Here is an 11,340-nt window from a genome sequence, read left to right as displayed (position 1 = left end):
AATTCTTCAGGTGTCACAACAATCAGAATTTGGTCTTACAATTATGACTTAGTCAACAGCATTTCATCCAGTTTCATGACTATTTGATTGTACTGCCACTAGTCTCTACCTTATCTAATCACCCAATGGTATTGCTAATGGACTGACAAAAATGTAGATTTGAAAGTATAAACTTTGGTGAGGCAATCCAGTTATTAAAGTCATGCCAAACTGCCTGCAGTATCAGATGTTATCAGAGCTTTTCCATGGGTTCACAGTGTTAGATGCATATTTCTGTGAGCTGGATATTAGTGGCAGCCTTTTGCATCTGTTAGATGCTAATTTGGAAACAAAACACAGATTGTCATTCCTGTTTTAAAGGCTGAAGGAAGCTGGCATGGTTTCAGCTAGCAGTCTCCTTACTATGAACTTACTTTGCCACTGTCTCCCACAGTATTCTCCTGGAGAAGCTAGCAGCCTATGGCTTGGACAAGCACACTCTTTGCTGGGTGAAGAACTAGCTGGATGGCCAAGACTAGAGAGTGGTGATGAATGAATCCAGCTAGTGACTGGTCACTAGCGGTTTTCCTGGGGGGTTAGCACTGGGGGCCTGTCCTCTTCTATATCTTTATTGATGACTTGGATGGGGGAATTGAGTGCACCCTCATAAAGACTGCAGACAACACCAAGCAGAGAGGAGGTGTTGATCTGTCTGAGGGTAGGAAGGTCCTACAGAGGGAGCTGGACAGGATGGATTGATGGGCTGAGGACTACGGGATGAAGTTCCAGAAGGCCAAGTGCGGGTTCCTGCACTTTGACCACAGCAACCCCAGACAATGTTACAGGCTTGGAGTAGAGTGGCTGGAAGACTGTAGAAGAAATAGACCTGGGAGTGCTGGTCGGTTCTTGGCTGAACATGAGCTGGTAATGTGCCCAGGTAGTGAAGAAGGCCAATGGCATCCTGACTTGTATCAGAAATAGTGTTGCCAGCAGGAGCAGGAAGTGATTTTCCCCCTGTACTCAGAACAGGTGAGGCCGCACCTCCAGGAGGGTGTTCAGTTCAAAACTGAAAGAAAAGAAAAAAAAAAAAAAAAGAAAAAAAAAAAAAAAAAAGGAAGTGTTAAATGTCTTTGGGAAAGACATTGAGGCCCTGGAGCATGTCCTGAGAAGGGGAACAAAGCTGGTGAGGGGTCTGGAGCACATGTCGCATGTCCTATGAGGAGTGGTTGAGGGAAATGGGATTGTTTAGTCTGGAGGACTCAGGGGAGATCTTATCATTTTCTAGAACTACCTGAAAGGAGATTGTGGCAAGGTGGGGGTCGGCCTCTTCTCGCATGTAACTAGTGATAGAACTAAAGGGAATGGCCTCAAGTTGTTCCAGGGGAGATTCAGGATGGATATCAGGAAAAAATTCTTCCCAGAAAGAGTGATGAGGAAGAGGTTTCCCAGGGACATTCTGGAATCACCATCCCTGAAGATGATGAAGGAAAGGGTAGCTGTGGTACTTAAGGCCATGATTTAGTGGGGAAGTATTGGTGGTAGGTGAGCAGTTGTTGGACTTGATGATCTTAGAGGTCTTTCCTTACCTTAATGATTCTATGAAACTGTTGCAAGAAGGTGGTAGAATCAGAGTCCTGCATCACTGCTGACCAAATTCTGCCTCAGCCCACTTCTCCTGATTTGTTCACATTCATACCTATGTGACCAAGAGGTAGCAAAAGGTCAATATAGCCTTTAGTAAAGACAGAAAACACAACTCCTGATAAACTCAATAATAAACGATAGGACATCCAGGATGCTTTTCATTTTTAGGTCTCAGAGCATTTCATACAGGTATTACTGTTCCAAGCATAGAGCTATTATTAGGAGCAATCAAGCCTTTTCACAGGCATGATTGCTGTAGATTTCATGTAGATTTCATGTAGAACTTTGTTAAAAGAACTTCTCTCCACACACTGCTTGTTTAAGATTTAAACGTAAAGTGCAAGGAGGGGAGGTGGCAGTTGCTTGTAGTTCACCAATCCAGTGCTGGCTGCCTTTGCGCTTTGCAGCTGGTGGTTTAAGTTGCAGGCACGCAGCTTACCCCTAATTACCACAATTTCCTGTTGAACTCATTTGAAAAGAGTGTTCCTGAGGAAGTTATGAAGACGGCAAGTAAGTTGCTGCCTTAATTTCTGTGTGTATGATTAAGAGTGCTGTCTCATTTATGCCAGTTGCAGCTTATCTACAGTGTTTCTCAGACAGTGATGTCTTTTGGAGGGACGAAGAGACCTGTGCTTCCATGTAACATAGGGGTAGGGTGGGGTTTTCAGCAGTCCTATCAGTATGTTGCTCAGGATCAGCTGTAGAAGGATAAAGGCAACTCTTGCTGAAACTGTGAGGAAAACAGCTTAAATATTCTGTTGCAAGATGCTGCCGCAGCTGAGATGTCACATAAGAAAATATAATTACTAACATATCTACTGTATGATTGTAAGTGTTCCTTAAAGGCAGTAAATGAAAAAAAAAAAAAAGAATTTCACATGTTCAAACCAGCATGTATTTTAAATTACTGAACTATTTATGTCTTCACTTGGCCTTCCCCAGCCTTGTGAAGCGCAAGCTGGAGACCTCCCTTTCTGTTCACAAAACAGATTTTTCAATAGAAAGGATATTTGTACATTTTTTGCTAGCAGTTATGGCTTCCTGCCTTTGTTAGGGGAAACACGGTGGAGGGAAGCAGCAAGCTTGCTGTCTGTCTGATGCACAGATAACCTGCTCCGGGTGCACAGTTACTACACAGCTTGCGGCACAGATAGGACTAGGTTGACTTTGCCTGCAGTGTCTGTCATGACAGCAATTGCCCTGTTAGCTAGAGCTCAAATGTGTACAAAGAACTAAATATAGCTCTAAAATAAGGGGATTATCCAGAGAGAATATTAGGTGCTGTAGTTTTTTCTGGGTATAAAATGTATGTGAGGAAATGTTGTGGGAAAGTCTGCGTTGCTAGGCAGTTGTTTTGCTGGTAATATGGGAACTTTGCCAAAGCAGAGCAAGTCATAAAGACTGTTCTTTTCAGGCCACGTTACAGCAGAGAGCCTCAGTAACTTCTTTGCACTCAGTTTTCCTCAGTGTCTGAACATTTAGGAAACCATTTATGTCACATGCCCTCACTCCTTATAGCTGATAAAATACCTGCTACTCTCTTCTCTCCCCCCATCTAAAAACTTTTCCTGTTTTAACACATCTCTGGTCTTCAGTTTTTAAATTTCAGCTTACTCATGCAAAGCTTCAATCATCACTTCTGCAAAGAGTGAGATTGAGAAAATGCAAGAAAGCTGCTAACTTGAAAACTAAAAAATGCTAGAAAATGAAAGTAAAAATTGTTACAGTTTAGTGTATGAAGCACGTAATTGAGAAAATAATTTAGCTGAATGCTCATCAGTGACACTTTGAATTTCTTTGTTGGGGCTGTTGTTTTAAAAATTAATTCTGCCTAAAGTTAAGCAAACTAGAATGCTATCCTAAACAGTTGCACCAACTTAAAATATCAGTAACTGGATGTGCAGTGGCTTATGAAAGCACGAAAAGATTCCTGTAGTTCATATGAAGAACCAGAGTCTTATGAAGGCAATGTCAGTAATAGGAACTAATTTCCATTTCCATTTCTTAGTTAAAGTGGGAGAAAAGTGTATCCCTTGGGCATTGCTCTGCATGTCAGTGAACTGTGCAAGGCAATCTTAGGTATTTCAGTTACAGGATTAGAAATTCAACTCCAGACAGTGGGATGCCAAAGAGCTGTTCTTCAGGAGTTACTGATACTGTACTAGCACTCTGACTCTGATTTAAAGGAGAGGATATTTTTCAATCCTAGTTTGTCTCCATCCCTTCCTGTGATTCTGCAAAAAGATTGTTGTCAGACCACAGTAAGAATAGGCACTGATGGGCACCACCACTGGCACTGCCAGCAGGGCCAAGAGGACAGAGAAGAGTGGAGAAAACTTGCATTCTGAGTCACCTTCCTGGTGTCATGCGACAAATTTTAATTTAAAGGATTACTGTAGCTTTGTCTTAGCAATGCCAACCCAAATCTCTATCTGTGCCAAGCCTGGCAGTAATGGGAATGGTTTGCCATCATTGCTTAGGAGGAGGATGAGTTTCACATAAAGGGAAGCTCTCAGTCCTGATGCCTGTAATGCACAAGCTCCTTGGTGGTTTGAGAAACCAGAAGCTTGGTGTCATCTTTCACAGTTATTATAAGTGCCTGCCTTCATTTGTTTTGACATATTTGCGTTAATATTTCTTAAAGTGTGGATAGAACATTATGGCCTCGTTTTGGCTCATATTTGTTAGTTTTATTTTTAGTTTGCATATTAGCAGAATATAAAAACGTATTTTGTTCATACACTAGTTCAGTGTCTTTCTTCCTGCACCTCATAAATAAGTCAATGTACAGGGTTGTATTACAGAAGCTCTACCAGCTGATAAATAATGCATTTAGTTAGCCATACGATTCTGCACTTGTCTGCCTGCCCAGTGCTCATCTAATTCACAACATGTTTATTTATTGATAAAGTGTGTAAGTTAAGATTAGATTTTTTTTGCTATACCTCTCATAAAACTCATGCATGTTCTGAACTGGATGCTTCTGCAAAGTTTTTACACAGAGTAATTTATATATAGAAAAAGAAAATTTCTTTCTTGTCTAATGCCTTTGAGTTTTTTCTATTATTAATTTTTCTATAAATTAATGAAATGTGGATTTTATAAGCAGTGTGTTCTCCTAAACCCAGGTGACTGCCACACGCAGATTCGCTTTTTAAAGATCTTGAAAAGGTATTAGGGCATCTCAGGGGATGGCTATTCTGTGTCCATTGTGTACTTAACATATATGAAATCCTCTCCTGTTGTCTGCATGATTCAGGAAAACAAAGCAAGAGTCTGAAGAGCAGTTTGCAAGAAATATTTGTGTGTTGTTAGAAGATATCCTGGCCTGTGAAAATACAGTGGGATACTGAAGAATCATATGCATAATAAGCAGGGAAACCCTTAAAAACATTGCAGAAAACTTGAGCAAACAGCTAAAGTGAAAATAAGCCAATCTGTCAGGAACTTTGACATTGTAGAATTATTTTTAGATATTCAAGCTGAGAGAGGTATTCAAAATAATGAGGACAAAGAAGGAAGTATTGCCAGGCAGGCTTGAGATCATCAATGCTGTCTTTGATGGTCTCAAGAAAATATGCAAAACATTCAAAATTTATCCAGCATTCAAAATATTCAAAATTTGCATGCATGATAATGATGAGGATTGCATTTTGCTGGAGGAAGTCAAGAGCACTGGCCAGAAGTCTCAGGAAGACAAGGTCTAGAGAGTACGTGGTTCTGAACAAGATGATGCATAGAAGAAGGAGCTGTTCAGAAAGTCACGTGTTATGTAATACACAGAAAGAAAAATGATTCTTAAATAAAGAATGAGGGAAGTCAATTCTGCAAATAGTACCTAAGAAAGGCAAGCTGTTAAGCTGCACAAGTCACCATAAGATGGCTGCTCAGTGAGATTTAAGTCTTTCTCAAAAGATTCACAGTACAGAGAAGACTATCTGCAAAATAGGCTGCTGCTCCATGTCTGGAGCTGACAGGACTTGGAAGCTGTTTGGTCTGCTTTGGTAAAGCACGTCACTTGTGAGTTCATAAAGCCTTTTTCTGGAATCACTAGATGTTGGCAGTGTTGGTTCCCAGAAACTTTTCAGATGTTATGAGATCAGTGATCTTAATGAACAACCCAGACCAGGCAACCAGTATGAGGTGAAAACTCACAGTAGATAGGATATCTGTTAGCTCCCAGTGCTTTCCTGGTCTTCCTTGAGAAGCTTATAAATGGAGTAATAATGGCAGAAAGGATCTCTTGTGCAAAAAAACCAAGAGAATGTAGATTTGAAGAGGAAAGCCAACTGCTTCTTCAGGCTGCTGTGTTACTAGGCCAGCTTATCAATGTGTTCTAGGCACGGCAAAAACAGTGGCCTTCTGGAAAGGAGATAAAGAGAATTATGTGGATATTAAGGGCAGTGGCAGGGCTGATGGCCGCTTCTTCACATAGGTTAGCAATTATTGAAAGAAATCATGAGGAATTGTGCAGCAAAGGTGGTCTTGTCTTATGCAAGGCCTCGACAGAGGGAGATATCAATAATTTTTAACTTGTGATTTACTAAACCCTTAGGAATGTCCAGGAAAAGTTATGTAGAAAATCAGATTTCATTGTCAGTAAATTACTTAACTTTTGTGAGCAGTGCTGGGAGAGTAGGAAAGGGGATTAAAGAAAAAGACAGAAAGTGTATCATATATTGCAATTCAGGCCCCCCTCTAAATGACAGTATCATATCTGTGAAATTCATCAGTTCTTTCTGGCACTGTAACTAAAGTTGATCTATTAAAATAGTTCTATCATTTGTTTTGAATTTAAAAATGTTGCTACCAAGGTTTTTAAAGAGAAAATATTTTCCAGTGTGCATCACTGTTACCTAAATTGGGGCTGGACTATGCAGAGCCCTCATCATCCTCTTAGTCATGTCAGGCTTTGGTTATGCCTCCATCTCCTTTTCAAGAGTCTGCCAGGAGGCAAAGGATTGTATTTGAAGATGATTGCATCTACTGCTGACTCTGATGGAAATATGATAGCATTATCTTTGAATTGAATCTGGAGATTCATGACCCTTTAGGTCCCTTCCAACACAGGCTGTTCTATCTTTAAAGTATAGATGGGCTGTGTGGGTGGAAGGCATTTATTAAAACATTCCTCTACCTTGTTTAATTAATTTGTATTGCTTAGAGTCTTCATAGTTTAATTTTTCCAAGAGTTGTCCTTGGATTTATGAGCACCAAGAGTGGTGCCACCTTGTAAGCATTCTTTGGAATAGCTCGTGTAGTGATGTCTTGGGAGGAACAAGGATATAAGGTACTGAAATCTTAGTAGCCCTCATACAAGCCAAGGCCTTTTCTGAGAAGTTCTTAAAAGTGTGTCAGTAAAGTATCCATAAAGTTTATTGATACGAGGAATGTATAGTGAGGTGAAATACACAGGGAACAAGCATTTGTAAGACAAAGATCTCAGTAAAAGCTGAAAGTAATAAGTAGATGTAATTACCTGACTCATATGCTCTTCCACTTTTCAAATCCCTTTGATAGCAAAGGTTTAGTTTTGTCCATTACCACATACATTCGTAGCTGCTTCCTGGTTATGAGTCCAGTAAAGATATTTTTCAAAGGCTGATGATGTATTTCTGCTCTCATTTCCTCCTGTGCGCATTTGTATGTCATACAAATACCATGTAGCTGTATTCTGGTGAATCTTTTGAGATAAAAGAAATAGGAGTTTTCCAAGGGGAAGCGTGAAGTAAATAGTTCAGAGAACTGGTGTCTAAAGTTTGAAATGACAATAAAAATTAAGAAACTGAAGCTATGGGGATGCAAAGACTTTTCAGAAAATGAAAAAACTGAACCTCGATCTCTGAGTGCAGCTTTCAAGAACTAATGATTTCCTTCCTCCAGTCCTCCCAGCACATCTGTGCATCTTTTTCTCAAAATAACAAATTATGATGACTGCAGTGCTGAGGGAGAGCCAAAGGACTTGCTAATATATATTCTGTATACCAGTGATGGCTATGTCATACAGAAAAAATGCATGGGATTTTTTTTCTACATTTTTAATAACAATAAACAACAGAGGTCAGGACACTTCCTAAGAATTTACTGACTGTTTTGAGTTAATGTCCTTCATCTTACTTATCAACCAGCATTTGCTCCTATTCCACCATTAATCCGCAGGGAAGGTCCTGCAGCTTGACACCATTTTCCACATAACGGCAATGCAAATCAGTAAAAACGATGATCACAGAGCAGGTAGAAACACTGCCCTACACATTAAATGCGTGCTGTGTACGAGAATAAGTCTGCACAGGACCAGACTAGTTCTTGTGAGATGCAACACTGCTCTTCCTTTGACATTCAGGGAAACTGATTGACCAGTTCTACCTCTCTTCCATGCAGTAGCCTCATTCACCACAGCCAAACTGGAGCAGGTAGCATTACCTGATACAGCAGTGCCTCAAGCTGTTGTGGCATAGACATGGGGCCTTCTGTGTCACTGTTTTGTCCCCTTCTAATATCCAGCCTTAAAATGTATTACATAAATGCATCGTCCTTGATAAGCCTCTGAATGAAATTGTGTTTCCTTTCTGAGAAATTAGAGGCAGAGAATAAGTGCAGCGTAAGAGCTGTCTCAGGGAAAGCACAACGGAATTTGACAAAGGAGAGCCATGGAAACTTTATAAATAAAGGCAGAATTGTTTATAAATATTTTCCTTTTTTGAGTGTGGGTGTGCGAAGTTGCATTATTTGAATGCACTTTTCTCTCACCACATGTTTTTACCCTCACTGCTGCATGAGGTTCCTACACAAACAGGCACGAGTAATACCATCACCAGGTGCCTACCAGCTGTCCCTGCAGGGAGTCAGGGAGTGCAGCGCTGCTGAGGTACCCGTCAAAATCTAGGATAAACCTGCAGCAGAAGCTGAGCTGTGAGCTGAGCTCTGCCTTCCAGCCAAGCTGGGGAACTCTGGCAGCCCTCTGCTAACATGACTTTGTTCCCAGCAACCAAACCAGGCCTCTTGCTGCTGCCAACCACTTTGTAGTTACCCTCCTGCTGCTCAAGTGGTTGCAATTGGAGCTTTCAGCACGTAATTCAAAGCATGTGTGACATGGAGGGTATTACAGTTTCACATAATAGAAATTATTCTATATTATTATAGAAATTCAAATTTACAAAACAAAGCATTGCAAGCAGTTATGCAAAAAACAACCTTAAAAGACCTTTACTTTCAGACTGAGAGGTGTCTTTATTCCCGCGGTGTCTTCTATTCTTTACAAGCACACCTTTGGATTTCATATGAACTGCCTCACTCCTTGGAATTATGCAGTCCACTCTCAGTGACTCAGCTTCCCAATGTGCTGGGGACAAAGCTGAGCCCTGGAGAGTGCAGGAGAAGAGCGGGGTACACAGGGCTGAGCAGGTGTGCAGGGCCAGGCAACGCAGCATGGCACAGCATGGCATGGCATGGCACAGCATGGCATGGCATGGCACAGCATGGCACAGCATAGAATGGCGCAGTATGACCTGGCACGGTGTGGCACACACAGCACAGTGGAGCAGAACACCAGCACAGAGGTCACATAGCAACAGGAAGCTGCAGCAAAAGGAATTCTCCTCAGAGCAATCACGCAAAAAACACTAGCAGAGTGAAGGTGAGCCAGAGGGTAAAGGCACGATCCTCGAAGTGGTCGTAAAGGTAGAAAGAGGAGGAAGCTGAACGGAGACTGTTATTATCTGGAGAAGGAAAGAACATGGGAAAGCAGTGCAGGCTCATGAGAGGAAGTGAGCAGAAAAACAATAAGCAGGATTAGTCTCCAGACAGCACAAACTATGTGCCCAGCGACAGGAATGCTGGTAGGTACACAGATATTTCTAGCACTTATTTCTGATAGCTTTCAATATAGTACGCTTTCTGATTTCTGATAGTTTTCAATGTAGTATTCAATATATAGAATATAGTACGGTTTTACTGCATTATTATTTAAGGGGATTTGTTTTTCTTTATCAGCACAGTATTAAAATAAGAATAGTAATATGTGTTTAAATCATTTATTTTGGAAATCTATTTTACATGTGTGAAATAAACACTTCTCCGGTGAGTGGTATTGCTAGAAACAACGAAGATGAGTAATTCTGTATTAGCATTCTTGGTACTGCTGTGTGGTGAGCCTTAGCCAAGAGACTTTACAGAGTAGCAGAAAACTTTTGCTTTGAAAATTTTGCGGAGCAAATAAACGTGGCAAAGCCTGGGAGATAACAGTAGACCTTAGCACTGTCCTTCTGCTTTATTCTCCTTTTATTCTCTGCTCTTCAACCTGAGAAGCAGTGCTGTGTTCCAACAGCCACACATTCCTGTGCTGGGCCCTGTGGGCTGGCAGTGGCGTACGCAGGGAGGAGGCCTGGGCTGTAGCACGGGGCATTCATCTCATCCTCCTTCCACTGAACCAGAAATGGGCGAAATGCCATGACTTAGGTGACAGGAAAACCGCATATCCTGAATTAAATCTATGACAAAACAGAGTTCTGAAAGCTTGGAGCAGCATCCCAGTGTGCCTTCCAAGACTGTCCTGCCTGGTTGCTCTGCTTGCGCCTCCAGCCAGACCAAACATCCACTCATATTTTCCTCAGTTTTATGAATGATTTCCTGGAATTTTCTATTAGTTACGTCATGAGGAAGAAGCACTTGACAAGACTTAACTCAAAAATAATGAAGTTTGTTAAAGTGGAAATGCCTTCATTTGTGTAACTGTGGTGACCACAGGGCAGTTCGGGAGGAACTCAGGAGGCACACACAGACTGGGCTGCTGTGCTGGGGCCAGGGCTAGGGCAGTCCCTAGGCTGTGGTAATTTCTGAAGAAGGAAAGTGGGTGATTGAACTGAGGAGCAGGGCTTGGCACCAGAACCACAGCACAGCACACCCAGCTTTTGCACAGAAGGAAGTGAGATGGAAGGCCTAGCCTGGAGAAGAGCTGAGTTCTGATCCTCATGTGGGTTACTGGGGTGCAGCGCCTCCCTCTTCTGTTCCCACCTTAACCTGTTAGTTCTGCTTTAAATACTGCTGAAGCACAAAAGGTACAGCAGACTGTACCAACTTGAATAGTTTTTAGCTCAGCTTGTATATTAACACATGCAAAATATTTGTGTGTGTTTAGCTGAGATGTGAATATACAGCTTATTTGCAATTTTCTACTATATTTCCATAGTATTCTTTTAGTATACAAAGGTGACGTATGGTTCTTTCATGGTATTCAAGGAGCATTTTGTGTTTTGGCTGGAGGAATCTGCCATTGGTGTTTACTAAGCCCTGCTTGCTTCTTGTACGTCAAGGAGCTTTTGGCTCATGCTGCTGGAAGTTGAGGAAGCAACTAAAGCCAAGTGATGAGCTGAGAGGCCTCTTTCTTTGGTCTATTCTTTGTTCAGTCTAAACTCCTCTATTTGTAGGACGTGCAGAGTTATTTGCAAATCCAGGCATTGAGAAGTCAAGAATGTTGCTGTGAAGGCAGCCAGTACCTTTCCCTGAACTGTGAAAGAGCCAAAGCTTGGGGGGTTGTTCAGAGCAGTTTTAAAGGAATAAACAAGCACCCCAGACAGTTCTTTGTGTATGGAAGAGACATGAAGGTCAGCTTGTTGTTACTAGTCAAGGCTATAAATGCAGAAATAATTAATCTGTGTTTGATTAGTAGATCGTATCTACTAAGGTGTGGTTTCTATGGTCTAATAACTTCCTTTGGTA

General features: G+C 41.4%; 1 protein-coding gene across 1 annotated transcript in view; it reads left to right on the top strand.

Annotated features, from left to right (window-relative positions):
* Positions 1 to 2,063: 2,063 nt before the first annotated feature.
* Positions 2,064 to 11,340, top strand: part of CEP85L (centrosomal protein 85 like) — a 141,495-nt gene continuing 132,218 nt past the window's right edge. The window contains exon 1 of the mRNA XM_042811955.1: positions 2,064 to 2,133. Within this exon, the coding sequence (XP_042667889.1) occupies positions 2,121 to 2,133 (13 nt within the window). The 5' untranslated portion in view covers positions 2,064 to 2,120. The remainder of the gene's footprint in view (positions 2,134 to 11,340) is intronic.

The sequence above is a fragment of the Centrocercus urophasianus genome, unplaced genomic scaffold (assembly GCF_019232065.1).
Source record: "Centrocercus urophasianus isolate 14NV4802_14NV808 unplaced genomic scaffold, USGS_Curo_1.0 seq_10, whole genome shotgun sequence".
NCBI lineage: Eukaryota > Metazoa > Chordata > Aves > Galliformes > Phasianidae > Centrocercus > Centrocercus urophasianus.
Note: the sequence above shows the minus strand (reverse complement) of the source record. Positions and strands in the feature narration are given on the sequence as shown.